This window comes from Tympanuchus pallidicinctus, unplaced genomic scaffold (genome assembly GCF_026119805.1).
Source record: "Tympanuchus pallidicinctus isolate F22 unplaced genomic scaffold, pur_lepc_1.0 scaffold28, whole genome shotgun sequence".
NCBI classification, from domain to species: domain Eukaryota; kingdom Metazoa; phylum Chordata; class Aves; order Galliformes; family Phasianidae; genus Tympanuchus; species Tympanuchus pallidicinctus.
Window position 1 is genome coordinate 6,203,712 of NW_026294745.1, and position 21,562 is coordinate 6,225,273.

Consider the following 21,562-nt stretch of genomic DNA (forward strand, 5'->3'; position numbering starts at 1 on the left):
AGTGTGGAGATTGAACTGCAGGATTTTGATCCAGTGGAGAAGGTTTCTCTTAGTACATGGGGATAAGGAAATGGGGGCAGGGAGTGTTTCCAAAATGCTGCATCTACCTTTGCAGAAGCAGTTTTCATTTGTCTGCCAGCTAAAAGTTGAGAACTTCTCTAAAACTTCTCTGAATTATGCTGTTGTTTCCTTTGTTGTTTATTTGCCTTGCTTTGTTGTTAGATCGCATTAAGGCATCTTCAGATATGATTGTGTTGATGCTTCCCAGGAGGAAAGAAGTTGTTATTAATAGAAATGAGTTTTAGCAAAAATTGAGGTTGGGCTTTGTGGAATTAAAACTCTGCTGATAACCTGAACTTAAACTTGAAAAGAAGATAGGCACATTCGCTTTCCTTTATAAATGGATGACAACCCTTCTCCCCCGGCTCTCCTTTTTGCTACTGGTTGTGTCTGGTGTCCTGCTTTGGCATCCTGTTCCATGTGACTCTTAAAATGAGCAGTAGCTGCAGTGCACTGGAAAGAAGACCTGAGTTCGTTAAGAATGGTTGTGATGGACAGCAGTTCTGTAGGAGTAAGTGGCATGGCTTACTTTGGCCTGGTCCTTGGATTGAATAGGACTGTAATAATAACTGTGCAGCAGAGCTCCTTTTGAGTTGTATTTGATGTTTGTAAAAGGTTGTTGTGAAAGGGGAAGAAGGAATGGCTTGTGCTGATGTGTAGTCGAGCAGCTGGCTTTCCAGAGATACTAAATGGGAAGCTGAGTGCTTCAGGCACGTTCTGAAGGAGACGGATGCTAAGCATCAGTTGCTAAGGTAGGATGGGCAATAAAGAAGCAAAGGGAGAATGGTGCTTGAAAGCATGAAAGATTAAAAGTGCTGTTCTGTAGAAAGGCTAGTGTATTGAGAATTTAAGAAAATCAGCTCAATATTAAGGACAGTAAGTGCTTTGGCATGGAGAATACTTAGGAGAAGTAGCAGAACTGACTGAATTGGTGCTAATAAGAAAGAGGAATGGTATGAGGGAAGAGGACAAGATATCAAAAGGCTTGAGGGCCCTAGGAATGCACATCCTGACAGCGAACTTGAGAGGATGGTACAGTTCTGTGCTTTGGGTGTTCCTGTTGTGTGCTGTTACGTTCTCATTGCTGTGAGAGGGAACTGTGATCCATGTTCACGGGAGTTCTGCAGTTTAAAGCCCTGCCTTGTTAATCCTTTGTATTTTAGTCCAGCAACGATTTGCATTATAGCAGCAGCCTAAAGTGATATGCAACATCTGTGTACAGCATTGCTGAAATTCCTAGTAAATGAGTTCCAGAGACAACCTTCCATTTGTGGGGTATTTTGCAAAATCTGCTGTACAAAAAGAATGTTAACCAACCTAACTCTTCAGGGACCTGAGACGCTGGAGGACTGGAGTCTTGATTTGGAAGACAAGAGAGGGCAGAGGTGGCTCCAGCTGGGCAGCGCTGCATGTGAGCCCTGCTCCCCTGCTGCAGAGCTATGTGTCATGTGAGCTCCCTGTAACTGAGGGGGAATCCATCACCAGGAGGTGCCTCAGCTTCCTTTCTGTGAAGTATGTAGCCTTTGAAAAGAATACTTTTTGAAATTTTGAAGTTGAAAATGCAGAGAAGGTGGTGATTGCGAACTGCAAAACGCTGGCGAGTTGTTGAATTAGTATGAGTTACACAATATGAATAAAAACAAGGCCTTTGTTTGCCTGGGATGTCTCCCGCAGTACTGGAGAGCTGTTGCTGTCCCTGCTTTGTAGCAAGGTCACTTCTGTCAATACCATCCAGATGTGTATCCTCAGGGTTTGTCTAAACATGGTTTTCGCTGCGTGGCGTTAATAGCTCTTATGCTGCCTGCCAGCAGGGTCGCGCCCTCCTGCTTCCACCTCCATGTTTATCCACTTTTACTGCCCTCCCACTGCTTTCTGGATTTTTTCCTCTCTTCAGGTGTCTTAAGAAGTCTGGGGGGGCAGTAAGTCTCCTTTCTTCTTATAGGACTCTCTTGCGGTGCAGGAGAGGAGGTGGGAGTCAGACCAGGCACGTGCTTGCTCGGGGATGGCATTGCTCTGTTCTGCTCTTGCTCCTCTTTGACAGCTACCAGGTGATTTCTAGTAAGGCTCAGGAAAGGTTATGAAAGATTTCTTCTCTTTGCTGGTGGGTGAGTTAAGGATGCTGTGCATGTGTGAACGCGAAGGGATGAAACCCAGCACATCCCCTGCATGGTGTGGAACGCGATAGTGTCATTGCTGAAGGCAGTTAGTACTGAAGGCAGAGGAGATAACTGCTTCAAGCCAGCGTGGACATAATCCAATCAAAACTTCATTTTTTTTTTGCCTGATTGTGTTGGCCCGAGCAAGTCAAATGTTACCCAATTTTCTGACCCAGTTCTGTTTTGTGCCTCCAGGACAAACTGTTACATGCTTCTGTCTTTTCAAATATGTTTTTCAGTGTGTTTGTGTGAGTTCCTGAACCAAGCTGGAGTTTCTGAACCATTCCGGGATTAGAAAGAAGTGCAACACTAAAGGAAAAAAATTATAAAAGCATCCAGTTAGATTTGTTGTGGGTTTTTTTTCCCAATTCTCATTTCCTTCTAACGACTTTTATCCCAGCTGAAACAACGTGTTCCTGCAGCGGTGCTGTTGTGATGGGATGGATTTAGCAGAGCTGTGCCTTTTGCAGCCTGGTGTATGTAAGTGGTGAATGAGGCTTCCTGTTGAACACTGCTTTCTGCTCAGGCTTTTCATTGCAGGACTGCGGTGGTATTGGCCTTCGTTGGGTTGTTTGAGGTTGCTAAAGGATCTTTTTAAGTAGAAGTGCTCAGAAACACATTGAATGTAAATCCCGTGGCTACCTGAAAGTTTAGTTTTTTGAAATGGGGAAAATGTGTGTGGGGAATGGGAGTGAGCTGGGCTGGGTGTGCAGCAGGATGTCTGCAGGGTGGAAGCGACCGTCTGGCTCCTCAGTTCTGTGAAATGGCCAAGAATGGACGGCTTCTGTGGTGGTAGTTCAGAGATGCCCTTTGTCACTGAGGTTATTTGTCCCAGTTTATAACGTTGAATCCAAAACGTTGTTATCCTTCTGACTTTCTGCCCTCTTGTCACTTAATTGTGCACTGGCTGCACGAGCCTGACGTGGCTCTTGACTTCAGTGAGGTCACGTTCCCTGGGTGCAGTTATGCTGTAGGTGAATTTCACTCAGTGCTGAAGATGGGACCCTGGTTGGCTCTGCTGGCTCTGAGGCCTGCCTAGGGCTGTGTCTGCAAATGAGGGCTGCTTTTTTAATAGCTCCCCTGGGCTGCACCTGAACAGAAGTTGGGATGCAGAGGTTTACTTTCTGTTTGGTGTAAGTTCTCCCCGTTTGTCCTACAGATGTTTGGCCAGATCCAAGGTTTTTTCTCTCTCCCACACCCAAATGCCTGTAGTTCCTGAGTGGAGAACAGTGTTGAGAATAGAACTGCCGTGCGCTGTGCAGTTGGATTCCCATGGCTCTGTCAGCATGGGTTTGCCTCCTGTGTAAATCTCCAGGCTAACATCCGAGGTGCCTGGTAGAAGTAACAGCCTGCGTCATTTCAGGCGCTCAGTGAGCAGTCGAGAGCAGGCAGTTTATCACTTCCCTCGCTGTTGCTAAATGAAAGGTGTAGTCTCACTGCTTTTTCATGCTTTACTTTATTATTAGCTTCTCAAGCTCTTATTTCCAAAATTGAAAGAGTGACACAAGTAACTACGCTGTAATTGTGATCCCAGTGGTACGTGTTCACCTCTTCTTAGAGCACAAGTGATTCCATGGCTTAAAACTGCAGTGTGAGGAAGGGCAATTAGGAGTCTGTTTAAATAAACATCCAGTACTGAAGGCTTGGGCTGCCCCTGCTCTGCACTGACTGCTGCTTGGAATGGCTTCAGGAAAACACCACTCCCTTAGCAGGAACTCATGTGGCTGGGGCTTTGTTCCCGTTGGTTTCAGTTGTGTTTTCCCATTTGGAGTGAAAGTCGATGCGCATTTGTCCACCGAAAGGCTCACAGTCACTTTGCTTTTATTTTTTCTGAGCTCCAGATGCTGCGCTCTACCTGAGGGTTAGGGTGCTCCTTAGCAGTGGAAGGGGGTGGTGAGCTGCTCATGCAGCCTCTTACAGCACAGCATTTGTAAACTTGAACTTCCATGTCCAGAAAAGGAGTAAGTGCCCTTCAAACTGGGGTGCTTTCCCATATGTTAAAATACCCAGAAATGAAGTAGTTATCTTCTAAGCCTATGTGAATGCCAAACTGAAATGGAGCATAGGAAGGTGAAATGAACACTTGTTGTTCTTCTGAAGGAAATCACAAGTACTGTGCCCTTTGGAAGGAAATGGATGGCGGCTGTAGCTGCGGGCAGGCAGGAGTGCTGTAGCAATTCCTTGACTCTTGAAGATGTTTTGCACTTGTTCCCCAACTGAGCTCTATGGTGTATATTTAGAAATCCTATTTATCAGAGGAGTTGTTGTTGTGGCTATATGCAAAATACTGAGCTCAGAAGCAACGAATGAGGAAAAGGAGAGTGGATTGGTAATTGACATGTTTTCTCCTTCGGGTAACGCTGTCTTTCATGACCGAAAGCTGCGCGTTGCTCTGAAATGAAATTGGGATTATTAGAGTAACGAACCCAAAAGCACACACAGAGGCTGTGGAGGAGCTGATGTTAGAGCAGGAAGAGGAATCTTCCTAATGCAGGCAGTGTGGGGCTGCGGCCCGATGGAGCGGCCCTGGGGGCAGACGGTGGTGAGGCTGCGGAGGGCAGGCGGCCTTGGCAGGGCAGGTGCCTTCAGTGCCTGTGATCTGGTGTACGGTGAGCGAGTTTGTTTAGATGGCTGTAATGAGTGAGATGAACGGTGAAATAATTAACGAAGCAGACACTTAAATGGTTATTGCTGGTTTTAGAGCTGATGTTATTGAGATGAATGAGGTGGGTAGTTCTTCTATTGGCTACGCCCTAGCAAAAAGGGTAGTTCATTTATTTTAAACGAATGAACACCACCAGTGCAGAAAAATAGAGTGGCATTCACTGGAAAGACAGCACCGTGTTCTTCCCTTGGGCAGAGAGCATCAGAGGCTCTTTGGTGACTTGTGTGCAATTTGTGAAAATACTTTCTTGTTTTTTTAGATGCAGAACATTTTCTAAGTCCTTGAAAGAGCAGCAGAGATTTATCGCGTGTCACTATATAACTGTCTAGATAGTTGATGCCAATAAAACAGGTTAACAAAGTGCTGTTTGAGAGTACTTGTGTAAGCATGTGACTGTTTTGCCATTCTCTGAGCTGCTGTTTGTAATCCCCTAAGTGGTTCTGAGGACAGAGCCATCAGTCAGCAGAGCTGCTTACACCTGTATGCACCTGGGGACTGGCTGCTGAGCTGAGATGAGAATCTTTGTGCTGGGACCAGGCAGTGTTTGAGTGGCTCTCCCTCATCAGGTCAGTATTGGTTGACATAACCAAACCAAACAGTCAGCCCCTTTTTGTACCCTGAGTAACTTTTATGGTTCTTACTCAGTACAGATAATACATGCAAGCCCCTTAGTTTGACTTTAATACTTCTACACACACCACTTGTAGCCCACTGTGAAGATCTGCTATCTTTGTCCTGCTGTTGTTGTGTTTGGAGAATGCTTTACACTAAGGAAATATTCCATGAATTTGACAGACGTTGGGATGGCTGTGCTGATCTGTTGTCTGTGTCAGAATGAACGTTACACAGAACGTTACACAGAATGTTCATGCAAGGTGTCCTTGCATTAATTTTATTATTATTAAAAGTGGCATCATTCCATAGTCATTGCTATGTTTTGCCAGTGGATTAATTTGATTCCAGACCTTTGTTTTTCCTTTGAAACAGAGCATTTGCCTCAAGAGTTACTCTGAGAATCTGTAGCTGTTTCTTTCCTTACAGACAGCTTCTAGGTAATGCACAAGTACAAAAGAAATCTATCATCTGACAGCACGTACTGTGAAGGCAAAAGCTGGAGTCAGAAACTTTGTGAGAGTTGGTGGTTTATTTATATCTTGCAGTAAGTCAGTTACTTTTGTCTGGGCAGATCTCTAAGGGAAGTTCTTTTTAACTCTCTTGAAAATTCTGAACAATGTTTTCCTTCTTGAGAGCAGAGACAGATAGGGAGGTAAATCTAAATCAAATGTCTCGGTTCCACTGACTGCACAAATCATGGATTCATAGAGAAATGAAATTATAACCGTGGCTTCTCCTTTTTCACAGTCCCTAATTGGCATTCCTTCCCCACCCCCACCTGCTTTGTCGGATGCTTTCATGCTTTGGCACTCGAGATGCGTTAGTTTCTCACAGGCAGCTTGGGTTAGTTAGTTTCTCTGGAGTCCCTCTAGAGCAAGAGCTCTCTGCGAGGGGCTGCGCTGCCTCCTCACACACTGAGCGTGCTTTTCTTCTGTTGTCGGTTGCTTTTTGGACTATATTTAGCAGATCCCTGGAGCTGCGTTGCAGACATGAGAGAATGAGTGTGACATTTTGTGAAGGACTGGGCAGGGAGGCGCGTTGGATGTCATCTTTCACCGCCACCTGGTTGGTCCTTCAGCACAGACCTCGAGGCCCAGCACTCCCTCCTCCCGTATTTCTGGGGTGAGCTTGAAACAAATCACTACGTCACATCTTTTCACCTACTCTGATTTGTATAAAATCCAGAGATAAAGGCATGTTTGCAGTTTAATCCGCCGTATGGTGGTAAACTTCTGTGATAGAAGATGAGAGGTTGGCGGAACCATCTTCAGTGATTTGGGTTGGCACGCGCTTTGTGTACTGAAAATCAATCATCCTCACCCATGGTTTTTATTGAGAAACGTTGACTCCTCAGCCGTTGTACTACAAATGAAACATGCTGCCGTTTTTGAGCGTCTCCAGCTGGATTTTACACCGTGTTTCTATTCTTTTTCTTTCGAAGAAAATGGTGATGAAATGGTAAGGTCCGAGAGCTGTCTGTATTAGATTTGTTTGGAAATGAATCCTTGCTGAGCTCCAGGTGGACAATGTGTTACAGAATCCTCCCTGCGTGCACACGAGGTTGTGACACAAAGCGTAGTGATTTGCAGGGAGAGGATCCTTGCAGAACACACAGGTGCCCAAGGAACAGCTCAGGTGTGTGTGAAGGGTTGCTGAGGTTACGCTGACTTGATGTTGTGGGTTCTGTGGTTGCCACTTCAGTGCTCTGTGTGGGCTCATGCTGCAGCAGAGTAGCTGGAAACCAAACATTTATCATTTCTGTTGTCTTCTACTTTTTATTAGCATTGGAATAGAAATATGTGCTCCTAAATGAAATGTCAAAGGATTTAATCATTGGATGGGGCAGATATTCTGGCGTGAAAAGGAACAGCGCGTAGCTTTGGGGAAGATATGCCTGTCTTTGGAAAAATGAAGTTTTCCCAGTTCCATATAACGTTGCAAATCTTTCTGGAGCTCCTCTCAGACAGGAGGAAGCATCCCACCTTGGTATATGCTGCATTTATCTGTCATTGAGATCATGCAGCTCCTGTAGAGACAACAGTGGAGAAATGTTGTGTTGTAGCATGGTGATTGGCAGTGAAGATCTAATCTCCCCACCTGATTCTGACAGCTAATTAGTTCTCTTGTGAATCTTAGCACTAACAAGATGTAAATGGTTTACAAAAGCTGTTTACCACTGACCATTTGAACTTGCTTGATGGCTGATAGGCAAAGAGAGCCGTGGATTTCACTTCATCCTGATGTTGCTGCAGGTGCAGTTAGTGTTCTTGAAGCAATTCTTTCAGTGACTTGTTCCGAAGGTGTTTTTTTTAACCATGTAAAACTATTTAAATAATTATGTGGATTTGTATCAGTATTTACTTACTTTTTGCTGAGTATAAGGATGGAAACCTATTATTGGAATGCAGATACCCTGTAAGGGAAAACTGCCTTCATTATAAAATATGGCAGTGCTTCAGAACTGGTGATGTGCTGAAGACATGACCTGACTGGAAGGGGATTCTGCCAGAAATGGTGAAGGCGATCTTCCCTTATGGCTCCTCATGATCTTTTTGTCACATGAAATTCTACCTTCTTTTTTAGAAAATGTCTTGTTTCTTGTGTTACGTGTACAGCTCTGTAAAGGAGAAGTTCTTCATGAGAAGCTGCAAGGAATGCAGCAGTCTGCCTGATGAACTCCCTCCTACTTGAAGAAGCTGTGGTTAGAAATGTTAATGATAACAATCAATTATGTCTTTTAAAGAGCAGTAATGTTTCAAAAAATATCCTAGTTGAACTTTGTGTATACTTCTGTACTGTGTGTATACATACGGCTTTTGTTGTAAGCTTTTCTTTTGGAACTTCCAGAACATGACCAGCACTGGACAACCTGCTCTCCTATCACAAGTCCAGTGTGACTGTTCTCCTGCGTGGCCAAAGAGTGGCAGAGCAGATGGAGGCAGTGGGGCTGGAGTCAGATGGGAAGAGGCCGATTCCCAGGAGCAGCCTGGTGCTGTGCCTGCTCCAGCATACACACTGAGCTGCTGCGTGACCTGAGCTCCTGAGCAGTGGGTTGGAGAAGGCAGGGAGCTGAGTTAAGCTGTCTGCTGAGGAGCAGCAGGCATCTGGGTTGGAGAAGGGCTTGCTTCAGCAGCTTGTCAAAAAGTTTGAAATCTATGAAATTAATTACTTGAGAATAAAACATCTTTTATTAATGTTTGAATATCTGCATTTGTGTATAAATTAGTACGGTAGAACAGCTGCTGCATGTTCCATTTCTCAAGCAAAAGCTCTGAATGCATTTATAAATAGCGAATAGTAAATAAAGAATGATTTGGTTTCAGGACATGATTCTAAGCAGAGCTGTGCAATGTTCAGTCACTTCTGGGTTGTTCTTCTGCTTTTCACTTTTTGATGAAGGACCCTGGTTTTCATTAGTACAATTTATTTATAATGTCTTTATGGATATAGTCAAATACCACCTATTAAAATATCACCAGTCTGTCAGACACATGCATAACTTGTACTTAATATTTGCAGCCTGGATTCTTAGCAGGGAAAATCATTAAGCCCTGATGAATACAGCTGAAATGATATATGAAGTCAGCAGAAATCTTTCTACCCAGTGAGCCAGCAGGGCATGTTTTTAAGCCAGCAAACTGCAGCGCTTTGCAGAATATTTTGAATCCAAAAGCACAGTGAGTTGTGTCTACAAGGTTTACAAAGCTAGAATTAAGAATAGCTGCAACATCTACTGCTGAGTGCGTATACAGCAGGTTATCTGACGTATTCTCTGGATCTCCAAACATATTTTAGATGTATTCTGGAGCCTGCTGAAATACGCTGAGTGACTTCTCTTTAGTGAGTGATAGTTATCCTCAGGTATTCATATTCTAAATGGAGCTGTACTCAGTTTAAATTTCTTGGCATTCGTACTGTTAGATTTATTTTGCATGATCTGATCTATTGCTAATTAGCCTTTCCTTCAGGGCCAGTTGATTTAATTTAGGCACATAAGAACCGGCAGCAGAAGGGAAGTTGTGAGTATCAGTGCGTTTGGTCACTGCTGACCTGAGAGGCTGAATTAAGCGTAGAATCGGCTTTGTCTTTCAGCCATGGTGAGCCAGTTGGCTGTTTTAGAGGATGGGCAGTTCAGGATATGGGTATCTGTGTCATCCACTCAAACAGTGGATGGTTACATTTTGTCTTCCTGTCTTGCTAACCGCCATTGGCTTTAATCAGGATTTGTGCATCTGTCTGTGTAGCTGGGCTGCTCGCACACTTCCCTGGTGGCTCATGGCGGCGCTCCTCCGCTGCACAGTGTGTGTGAGGCACAGTGAGTGTGGGCTGAGGGCTGGGAGCAGTGCTGGCGCACCTCCTCTGCTGTGGGAGCTGCGTCTGGGCTGCTGCTCTGTTCATAGGAGCTCTGAAAGGCCTTTGCTACATGACTTGCTCACACGGTGGTGCTTAGCAGCTCAGGTGCAGTCGGTTTGGCCTGTGAAAGCCCCCCCGATTCCCTGCAACTGCTCAACAGCTGAACAAGCTGTCATTGCAGGCAGCAGCAACACACAGAGGATATGCTCTGGCTTGGCAGTGTGGAAGCAGTTCTCGTACAGCCATGCAACAGGAGTCTGCTCGTAGAAGGTTAGGAATTCATTTGAGACTTTTTGGCAGCGCTAAGCCGTGTAAGGATGCGCAGTTTCTGTTTTCTCGTTCACCTGTATGCTTTCTGTGCAGCTCTGCAGTCCTTTTTTGGCAGAGTGGCTGCTGCTGTTAACACCATCACGTCAACATAGCTGTAAATATCAGCAAGTCACAAGTGAGGCATTGTGTCTGTTGTGTGTATGTTTTTACATGCATAAAATTGGATGCTGAGGTTTCATTTAAGTTTCGTGTGTTTCATATCCTCTTCCCTGTCTGTAAGAAGCCGGGCAAGTTATGCATCTTATGAGTCCGTAGCAGCAAAACCAGTCTAGGCAAGCCAAGCAAAAAGCCAAGGAATGCCATGGAGTTGTTTGGGAAGACTTAAAAAGGAAATTTTATGTCGTAGTGTGCAGGGAGCTCAAATTTGTCTCGAGATTTCTCTGGTGAACTAACGCACTGTTAACACCATGGCATTAAGGACTGAATCGTTTCTCTGGTACACAGGTTCCTCATCTTTCCTTTTTTCCTGCCATCGCCCTGCTCCATCCCCGCTGTGCATTTTGGTTTTGTTTTTCCCCTCCCTGGTTAGAGGTGGACCTTTTGTAATGCCTCTCTCTGTCCTCTTTCCCTCTGGCTCTGGCTCCCAGCATTGCTTTTGGACCTATTCCCTGCCGAACCTGTTCCCGCCTACATGCTTGTTTTATCTGTTGGTAACTGTACTGCCCCTGATTGAACAGCTCAAGCTGTGAAATATTATGGATTTCTGTCAGACTGAGGATGTCTTTGTTTTCTAATATCATAGTTAGGAACAGTGGGCTAGTGCAAATGAATAGACCTGGCTCACTGGTACAGCAGTACCTATTGGAGATAGCTTTGTCTTGCTGGGGACTCCAGGAAGGCACTAAAGGGCACTGCTCTGCTCTTAGAGTAAATCCAGAAGGTGGAAAAATGAGAATGAACCACACTAATGTGTGTTTGTGAGGAACCTTATGGCTCAGAGTGAGTCTGGGAGGCAGGAACAGCATTTATGTCTGGGTGTTCGTCACTGGTTGTGGGCTCACCACTGAGTTGGTACTGACTGCATCTGGCCAGCTGTCACGTAGGGCTGGTGGGGTGGTTGTTTATTTTTTAATTGCCTGTAAGGAGTTGGAAGAAAAGTGAAACAACTTGGTTTATTTCAGAGAGACGGCTGTGTGTATAGCTGGGGTAAGAACTGCTAACACTTTCCAAAGGCTTTTACTCTGTGAAATGCTTACGGGAGGACTGCTGGAAGAACCAGCTTCTGTCAGCCAAACTGTTAGTAGTGGAGGTGGGCTGTAAGGGCAGATCCTTTTATTTAAAGCACAGAAGGCAAGGTATGTGGATGCTGCAATTCTGCCAGAACAGATGAAAACTGTGTATCCTGCACCATCCTGAGTAACAAAAGAGACCAATTTGAGGAGGCTTGTTGGCATCAAAGCAAGGCAGTCCCTGCTGCCAGCCCGTACCTAGGGAATTATGCACAGTTCTGGCCAGCATATGAGCAGGCTGGCTGGGATGCTAACACACTGTATCCTACTTGCAGCCTCAGCTTTGGTGGGTTGCTCTGGTAAATTAAAGATTCCCTTTCCTGGCATAAAACGCAACAAGGAGTGGGAGTGAAGTGTGGCTGGCTTGTTCTCAGCTTGGAACAGCAGTGCTGCAGTTTGTCTGGCCAAGGGAATTGCAGCCTGCAGAGCGAGTCTGGCTTTCTGATGTCAGTTATTAGCAAGTCCTTAATTTCATCTAGTGTCATCTGTTGTTATTATCTGTGTGTTTATTGGAGAAATGGCTTCTGAACACCTGTTGGAAAGAAGTGACTTACATCACTAGCTCTAGGGCTGTGTTTTGTCCTGATCTTTGTCATATTTGAATTCCATTGTAAAGTGCCAAATGTACGCAGAACAGAAATAATAGCCGAAAAACAAAAAACTCTGGTACATGTAATTGGGTGGTTGGCCATTTCTCGGCCGAGTTTTCACAGTGCTCTGGTTTGGAGGTTGACCTTATTTGCAGCACTGCTGGCGTGGCTGAGATGGTGGTTCCCTGCGTCACTGGTGAGAGGAGAGGGAAATGCATAAAGAAAACCAGTGTTGACCAGGACCCTCTGCTGAGCTGCTTTGCTGGCTGATAGCAGTCTCCTTATTACATGTAAGAGTGGTTTTCTGGAGGGGGAGGGAGTGGAGGAATCCTTAACAAGCTGTGAATAATTTGCTCTCAGACTGGAAAGTCTGCAGAAGTGTGTCACAGTCGGGTGTGTTTGTGTGCGTACACCTGACATTGTCAAGTTTCTGATTAAATAAGAACATGTTTTTTAATAGGTTGGACCAATTAATCTTTAAGTAGTGAAGATAATCCTGGCATGAAAATACGTCTTATTTACGCTACTTGCTTTCTACAATTTGAAACAAAAAGTACCCTGTAAGCCCTCAGCTTCCTGACACTGGGACTAATTGAACCTTTACCTGCGAGACTGAAGGATTCTCTTTGAGCTTTCTCTTACTCCTTGTTGTGGTTTAACCTGGCAGGTCCCAGTTGAAGCTAAGACACTCCTTTAGGCACTTGAACTGTTCTCAGATCAACCCTTGACCTTCTCTGTGTGGTGAATTGCTTGGACCGTAGGGCCTTTTCTGATCTTAGAGCTCTTCTGATCTCTTCTTGTTCCTCTTCTGACAGCTGTTTTCTGGATCCCTGCACTGTCTGCATCCATGCCAGGCTGTAGATGCAGAGCTGAACAGCCCTTTCCAGCACTGGCTGTGCAAATAAATGCCAAATGGAAATGATGAAATGCTCTTAATCAGGATTCTCTTCCCCCCCTCTCCTGCACCCTCCTTTTTTTTTCCCCTTTCTCTATCTACTGCCTATTGCTAGCGTAGTACTTACTTGGCAAGCCTCTCTGCTACCTTTTCAGTCTGTGTGAAGACTGTCCATGTACAATAGGGCTGTAAGCTCAGTCCTAAGAAATACAGAGAATGTGTGAAGGAAACGGGCTACTGAAAAAGGCCATCAGTGAGCTCTCCTGGGCAGTTGAAATAACACAATAATGCACTGCACTTGGGAAAGCTTGCCTTTCTGCTGGAATCTCTTCCATTTAGAAGATTTACAGCAGATGGTTTGGCCTCTGGCTTTGTTGGCTTGTTTGTGTCTCTTGGTGTTCAAATGGACTTGTAGTCATAACGAGACCTCCTGCAGAGTTTCTTTCCTGCTGTCACAATTTTGGTCTCTGGGGATACATAATAGTGAGAGCCGGACCTGTGCCAGAAGCAGCGTGCAGGATTCCTGCTACCTTGTGCTCAGACCTCGGCTTCTGCGTGGGGCTGGGGGGAGGAGGTGAGATAAAGGGAAGAAATGAACTCTTGGAGTGCTGTTCAGACTGAAGCAGTCTTGATGCCGAGCAAACCTGCTTTGGTGCTTTGTAGTGGGAGATGTCAGCAAGCACATTCCTCTGAGACAGGTGATGAGATTTATTGTCAGCCGCTTTGTATTCCCTAGAATGAGGAATAATTTATTTAAGAAGCGACTTCCCTGGAATTCAAGCTTGAAAGTCATTGCTGACCCATTTGTTATTTCTGTCTCCCTTAAGTTTATGAAAACAGTTTTGTTTTTTTGTGTTGTACCCACGCGTTTTGCCACAAATGCAGCTTTCTTGCCCTGTAGTTCAATTCTACAGGCAAACTTCTGGGTACATGAGATTAGTTAAATTTAATGCTCATCAGATACAGCAGCTAGGACACTAAAATAACATTCCAGTCCTGGTCATAATTTAAAGAATACAGAGACAGCTCATATCTGATTTAGGTCAAAATGCAGTTCCTGAAGGTAATGCTGTGGCAGCGCGAGGAGGAGTGCGTGTGTTAGCCTGGAAGTGGCAAGCTGGGTCTGGCAGCTCTTGGTTTAACAGTAGTGGTGTGTTTTGGTGGCTGGGGAAAAGTCTGGGACACATGGAGTGCGTAGAGAAACTGACTGCTGTACTCTGCTGAACTGACAGTTCTTTTTTCTGTTTTAGATGAAGGACCTAGCTTGTACTTCTGACTCCTATGTGCATGTAAGTTTGTGGACTTGATATCTAGTAATACATGCATCAATTTTATTTATGACCAAAACTGTGTGGGGTCAAGGAGAAACAAGAGCTGAATGCCTGTCTTGCAGAAAGGAATGTACAAATGAGTCATCCCACACCACTGTTAATGCCAGCATTGTAGAGGCAGCAGGTGGAGATGGAGGAAAAAGCTTACTGGAAAATTGTAATCCATGATGTAACCTCATCCCACTAAAAATCTCCCTAATTTAGCCTTGGTTAGTTCATCTGAAAGGCTCCGGAGAGGAAGCAGGTCTGAACTGTTCCAAGTTTGGTCAAAGATTAAACACATGGATTTGCATTTTTTTTATCTTTGGGAGAAGGATCAACCTAAAAAAATACAGATCTAAATTAGAGCAAATTGCACTGAGCTCTCTCTTGGTGAAAAACAGTCATTCTCCCCTCATTTAGTCTGGTTTCCTGCTGGGAAGGCTTTCCAGATGAAGAGTGTTGACAGCGAGGAGAAATAAGGGTACCTCCAATACTGTGTGTTCCAGGCATGTTTTTATTTTGTTCTTTCTTTTTCTTTGACCATGCCCCAAACAACCATCAGTATCATCCAGTTCTGGGTGTTACTACCTGTGTTCTGAGGCCTGGGTTCATCCCTCAGCTTTAGTGCTTTTCAAAAGACCCCAAGTTTGTTGTAATTCAACAGGTAATCAGTGTCGAGAGCTGGATGTGTGCAAGGAGATGACTCAGTCTGTAAGATCTGAATTATTCTCTGAAACTCCAATTCTTTTGGACTAGAGAGGAAGAATTCCGTTACTGTGCATTTGAATACCCTGCTGAGCTGCCTGAAGGTAGCTGCTGCCAGTTTGAACCTATTGTGCATCCTCTTCCCTACCTGCAAGATCCCTCATGGGAATGTTTAGGTCAGCAGGCTGCTCTGTCAGGATGAGGTAGGACTGTCCTTCTTCAAGGCGTGATTGCTTCGGTTCTGAAAATCAGTTGGTGTGCTCGATTTGCTGAGCATTACTTCTATGGCAGTGAGATTGTGAACATTTAATTTTTAAGTATATATTATCACATCTGTTGAGGCTGACATCTTTGGTTAACACCCAGTCAATCTGAAAAGCAGGGCAAAGCAATACAGAGCCTTGAGAGATGTCTTGCTTGTCAAAGTGACAAATTGCCCTTTCTGAGTCAAAGGACCAGCTTGCATTTTGGGGCTGTGTAGCTACAGGGGAAAGGGGAGGGGAGCATGGGAAAAATACCCTATTAGTTTAGCTCTTCCCCAGTGTTTTTTTGTTGTATGTTGCTGAGTTGAAGTTCTTTGTTTTCCTCAATCTAAAACAACTTCTCAGCAGGTTGAGAGGAGCAAGGCCCCTGGGACTCTGCCTCTCCCACTTCTCATTCTCATAAACTGTTTACAATCTCCCTCCGTTTTCTAGCTTTGTATGGAAAAGTTCAGTGGGTCAGCTTTCCCTTTAGCTTCATCCATCATTCCAGTCAATTAGAAATAGTTGAGGGCCAATTGCCCGGTCTTCCATTAACTGAGACACTTCAGATTGTTTAAAATAGCATAAAAGCTCTTTGTTGACCGTTGGGCCAGCGCCCTGTGACGGGCAGCTACCGTGTGGCTGAACAGAGCCCCAGTGTGTCTGGCTCTGTTTGGGGGCTGAATGTTACTGCTGCAGGCCTTGTTTGGGTTTGATTCCCTCTCCTTCACCTCTGCCTCTTGCCTTCCCTGAAAGGTGCGATGCCTTCAGATGCTGAATTGCCAGACCCGCTTGCAAAAAAAGGCTGCGTTGTGGCTTTTCACAACTGCTGTAGTAAAGGGAGGCGTTTTTCAGCTGGTGAAAAGTTCCTCTTTAACCTTGGTGCTTAAAAAGCTCTTGGCGTTGCTTGTTAGTTGCTTGTCGTGTGTGTTTCTGAAGGACAAAGGAAGTGTGTAAGTGTTCAGGAAATACCTCGGGCATTGCAGTGTGCAGCTGAGCTCACCCTGGTGCCCGTGGCAGGGCAGCCTGCTTTCATGGAGAGCTGAAGTTTTGCCTCATTTGGAGCTGACCAGCCCTGGGGTAGAGCTGGGAGAGAGCTCCAGCAGAGCACGTGAAGCTTGTAACAGGTTGATGTGCTTGGGTGCACCTTGAAGTAAACTCATACATACATACATACATACATACATAGACATATATACAAAATTTCAGGTTATGGTTAAGCAGAGAAGTATGTGTACCAAGAGGAGATCAGCAACAAAGTACTTCAGTGTTCTCACTTTGAAATCATTGCCTGCCTTCAAACTCTTTCCAATGTCGCACACTGACAGGTTTGTTTCAGTATGGCCCAGTCCACCTGGATTTTGGTGTTCAGGAGCTTGAGTAACACCATATCAGCAGGTCCTACTTGTACAACAGTAGTTCCTTTGGTTGTGAAGAGTCCTGAGAGCTGTGACTGTGCGGCTGTGCTTGAGGCTGATAGCCTGGACCTTGCTTTTGGAACTGGAAGAATACTGTGCATGGCAGCCCTTGAATATAAGGCCTTCTCATTCTTCAGCTTCAATTCCTCCTGCTTGGATTTCAGCTGTTGAACTGCTGCAGTGCACAAAATGCTCTCTGGACAAATCAGGGCTGAGGGCACAGCAGGGATGTTTTGGTGGAGAAAAAAACAAACAAACAAAAACAAACAAAGAAACCAGCAGAGCTTGACAGAACAGGAGAATGTGATGATAATCAGATTTAGGAGTTTTCAGCAGCTGGGGAGCTAGATCTTGTGTGGAAAAAGGTCCACCGCAGATACACCAAGCTAATTTCACCACTGACTTTTCTGTACTTTGATGCCCTATGGAGATGTCGATCTGATGTCTATTCTCAATCCAGGAACACGGTGATCTCGGTTGCCTTTTTTCTTCTTTTTTCCTCCACGCTCCTTCAGCAAATAACAGCCTGAGAACATCAGAGCTGGAAGGAGGTCCGTGGGACACGCCACGTCAGAACTGAGTCTCAGACCAAAACTCATGTTTGCCTGCTTTGCACTTGTAAGCAGTCTCATGCTTTGCAGAAACTGAAGCTTTAATAAGTAATTCAAACAAAGCATAAGAAGGGTAGAAGAGAGAATCCCTATTTGATTCAATTAGCGCTGGTGTCCAACGCCATTAATTGTGACCAGCCTTCTGATGTTTTTCACAGGAGTTGATACACTTGAGCTTTGTCTGTGCCGGGGCAGCTGAGGACAAGTTTGTCCACTGATGTAGAATCCTGCTTTTGTGCTCTGCAGAACTCTTCAAATTTGGTATCTAACAGTAGCCTGGAGTAAGCAGTAGCCTGAATAGTCTGCATTGCAGTCTGCTGAACAAAGGATACGTCTGGGAGAATGATGATTCGATGTACGTGTTTTCCCTGTGTTTGAAGAGGGACTGTTTTAGTGGAAGTAATAATATCCTGCAATTTAATATTATTTCCAGACTCTTTTAAATCGTTTCATAGGCAGCAAATAAAGAACTTTGTTTACTGTTTTAAAGTAGAATGTCTGTTCCTCCTAGGGGAGGTTATTCTTTTATTAAAAAAAGATAGAAAGTAGCTGCTTTGATGGAAATGTAACTCCAGGAGTTGAGATGGTGATGATTACAGAAGCTGTAGTATTCTAATGCAAAATAAGCCCTAGGAGATATGTGCCCTAAATAGTAAATCACTCTGTTTTTTAACAAAGCAAGAATTACTATTATTGTGTTTTTTGCTTATTTTACAAGGTCTTTAGCTGTTTCATCTGCACTTAACTTTTACAAGCTGGGGATAAATTGACGGTTGATGTTGTTTTGCTGTTTAAATAGCTTGGCATTTTTAAAGCATAGCGGAGATGGGAGTGAAGGATGGGATTCATTTGGCACTCCAAAAGCAGGGAGAAAAACTGTGACTGCTGGTATCCAGTGCTCTAATCTGGATTAGAATCTGATCTTATAACTTAATGTTTCATAATTTTCATGGAAGGGGCTGAACACCATTATTTCAAGAGGACCTCGTGGGTAATGTGTCGGCTGCAGGAAGAGTCATGAATCCTGACAGGCCCTCATTAAAGAGGACTGGAAAGAAGTTTCCTTTGGATTTCATCTTTCCAGATGCTCCACGGGGAGCAGTGTGGTGGTTGCTGATCCTCTGGGGCTGGGGGACCAACCCCCTCTGGTTTGGCAGCGTGGGATGGGCTGCAGGGTCGTGGCTGCGGGAGAGAAAGGGGATCGCCGTCCTGCTTTTGCTTTGTGGGTTTTCTAAACTGGAATTACGTCCTTCAGCAGGCAGGGAATTACTGGTAGGATTATTCATTAGGAGTGTTGAATTCCGGTACTATCTGGTAATTTATGTTTTACTTTGGATAATTAGGCTTAGCTGCCAAATGTTTGGAATCTGAGATGCTGAGATGTGTTTAACAAGAGCGCCCTAGATACTGGCTTAGAAGCTGAGCACTGAAGAAGGTGGTTGAGAGGGGTAGGGTGTCCCAGTTTTTGCAATTTGTGATGACCTAAAATCCATAATGGAGGAAACTAAAAATGGAGAAAGTCTTTGCATCTTTTCTATGTTAATGCTAGCTTGTGACAACTGCACGTTAGTGATGTGGAACAAGTTCTGGTTGTGGAGATCAAAGAGCCGCCTCCTCAAGCTAATTCAGAGAAAAGCAAGTTGGCTGGTGTTCTGTCCTCTTTGCTCACTGCTTTTTTCATTGGATCACGTACTAAGAAGTAAAAGCACAAGGAGATGCGGTCTGCTGAGTTATCTATATTAGGAAATCTATCTTGAACTTTGGAAGCTTTTATTCCCTATGCTTAGGACAGTCTCTTGCTAACACTGCCTTTCTCCTGTAGGAATGCAGATCTGTACCTGAAACTTCACTTTAGAAGCAGCCATGGGATGAAAACTGCCTTGGTGTTCATTTAAAGTCAATATGCTCTAGTTTGCAATTCACTTGTGTTTAAGTGTGCCCACCTTTAAAGCTTTTCTTTGCCCACAGGCAGTCTGAATACAAAGGGAGACTGGTGATTTTTTTTTTCTTTTATAAAGAAAAGTATTGCAGAAGCAGAAGGAGCAAAATATGGAAGGCAGACAGAAATCTCCTCAGATTTATTATCACAAAGCAGAATTTTCTTCTGAGAATCTAGAGGAAAAGGAAAATAGATGAATTCATGGCAACACCTCGGTGTGCAGCTAGGAATGAACAAGATGGATACATCTATGCACATACATGTGCAGAAGGAGTAGGACTCACATCTTGAATCAGTTTTGGCATTTGATGCCATATAAGCAGCAAGGAGGTTTACCAGGACAAGGTACAAGGAAGGAATATACATGGTAACTGATGTCTTTGGTCATAGCCAGACTTGGATTGCACAGAGATAACAGAAGTTTTGAGTCGCCACTGAGTAGCAGTGCTGTGTAAGTTCTTCTGTTTGGAGGGAAGCTCTGCAGTGGGTTGGGGAAAGCTGAACTGCAGCTGTAATTTCATAGCTTCAGGATAAAGAGCGGATTTGTGTGTTTGTCCCAGGAGCTCGTTTCCCTCCTGAACCTGTAGGCGGAAGACAGAATCAGGCATCGGAGCTCTACCATGAAGTATTAAGAGTGTGTCCTGAGTTGCTGAACATTGAATGGGGAGGTTTTCTGTAGGATTTCAGAAGCCTTGCTCTGGCTGGCTGTTTCCGTTGTCTGAGTTGTTTCTCGATATCGACAGAAATGGAATCAGTGTCTGCTTATCTCTGTGCTGGTGGTGCAGCACAGCTCCTTTGAAGGTTGTCTGTTCTGCATTTTGACTGAGATGGCTGCCTGAATCTTACTGCCACGGTCTCGGTTGTTATCGTGACTTACCTGGAAGTGAAAACAGCTGGCTTACTCGAGTCCGAATTTCAGAATGTAAGAACATTGCTGTAAATAATAGAAACTGATCAAGGGCATCTTGGCTTGTTTCAAAGGGAATTACTGATCGTACAAGGATTAAGTGGCACATTTTCCCAGTGGAGCTTAATGAGACCTGAGTACATTGCTCCTGCTCAGCAGAGGTCAGGATGCTGTGCTTTGTGGCTTACACTGAGCGCAGCACAGCGGAGGGCGGTCCAAAGTCCACGGCCAGGACAAAGTGCAGCTTTGGGACTTTATGTTTAGAAAATAGAACGTGACAGTTCTCTGGTGGGGAGGCTTTCACAAAACGAGAATATTTGAACACTGATGTAATTAGACTTGGCTCCTGTATGGCAACGGTTCCTTCCCAATCGTTTTGTTTTCTTGTGATGTGAAAAGGTATACGGAGTTTGCCTATGCTGTTTTCTGTAGAAAAAACATATTAGCTTTGTAAATTAAGGTCCTCTGTCATTCCTTTCCATTATTAAAAGAAAAATGCGTGTATGTAAATGTATATATATATGCATTTATTCCATAGAGCTTTTCTGTGTATGCCTGTTTGACAGGACGTGCAAATAGAACCCAGCTTTGGCTCCGAGGCCTGTGTACCATGATAGCTTCAGGGATTGCAATGAAATGAACAGTCTGCCATTCTGTCTCACATAGCTGAGGGTTCATCATGCTGGAGAAAAGGCTTATTTCTCAGTATGTAAGCCAAGTCTTTATTGGCCACATGCTGTGAAACTTCTGAAATATGTTCATGTACCAAAGGAGAGCTTCTCTGATTGCTGTGCTGAGACACAATTGCATAAGAGAAAGGAAATTTCGGATGTTTGTGCCGGTGAGAAGCAGAAGCATTCTCTTTGGGCAGCCTTCTTGCAACAACTGGCCTGTGCTCGTTTCTCTCTGTGCAGTGTTTCTTTGTGCTGTCTGTCCCTTAATGCTTTTCAGTGAGCTTATAGCCATGTAGATCTTCTGCACTCAGCAAAGGGAAGATGTCAGAAGAGCAATATTCCACGTAATTCAGCAGTTAATTTTCAGCTATCTATTTTAGGTTATCATTGCTTTGGACAGTTTGAGACAGGTGTCAGTTTGATAGTAATTCTTGATGTTTTATAGCCTTCTGTAGTCTGAAACTGAGTGTATTTTATCAAATGGAAATAAACTTTGAGTGTTGTGTAAGATAAACTGCTCTGAAACCCAATGGTCTCATTCAGTGCATAACAGAAAGAATGTTTTATGTACAAAAATTCCACTCCACCTACACTGGGCACTGGAGAGGAAGCTTAAGACAGGCTTAAATATAAGGCAGCAGTCTGTTAGCCCGTAGTGGGTTGCCTATAAATACAAAGTTCATTACAGCACACTCACATGATTTCCATTTACCAAGTTGAGCTCAGCCATAATAGCATAGTTGCATGGTTGGCATTTTTTGAGACAGTGGATTCTTCTTTCTCTGAATCTCCATTTGCAAGTTGTTAGGTAAAATGTGTTGTTCGATTGAAAAAGATGAAATCAGTAAGATATGCATGCT

The 21,562-nt window shown here is 44.3% G+C and overlaps 2 protein-coding genes across 17 annotated transcripts in view; one reads left to right on the plus strand and one right to left on the minus strand.

The window, feature by feature from the left end:
- The window catches only part of RANBP1 (RAN binding protein 1), a 251,354-nt gene that overhangs the window by 164,266 nt on the left and 65,526 nt on the right, over positions 1 to 21,562 (minus strand). The window lies entirely within an intron of this gene.
- The window catches only part of ARVCF (ARVCF delta catenin family member), a 215,063-nt gene that overhangs the window by 112,561 nt on the left and 80,940 nt on the right, over positions 1 to 21,562 (plus strand). For 8 of the 16 annotated variants that reach the window (XM_052690950.1, XM_052690947.1, XM_052690948.1 and 5 more), the window contains one exon: positions 14,144 to 14,182. The exons of the other annotated variants lie outside the window; for them this stretch is intronic. In XM_052690950.1, coding sequence (XP_052546910.1) covers positions 14,144 to 14,182 — 39 coding nt within the window. The remainder of the gene's footprint in view (positions 1 to 14,143; positions 14,183 to 21,562) is intronic. 16 annotated transcript variants of the gene reach the window in all.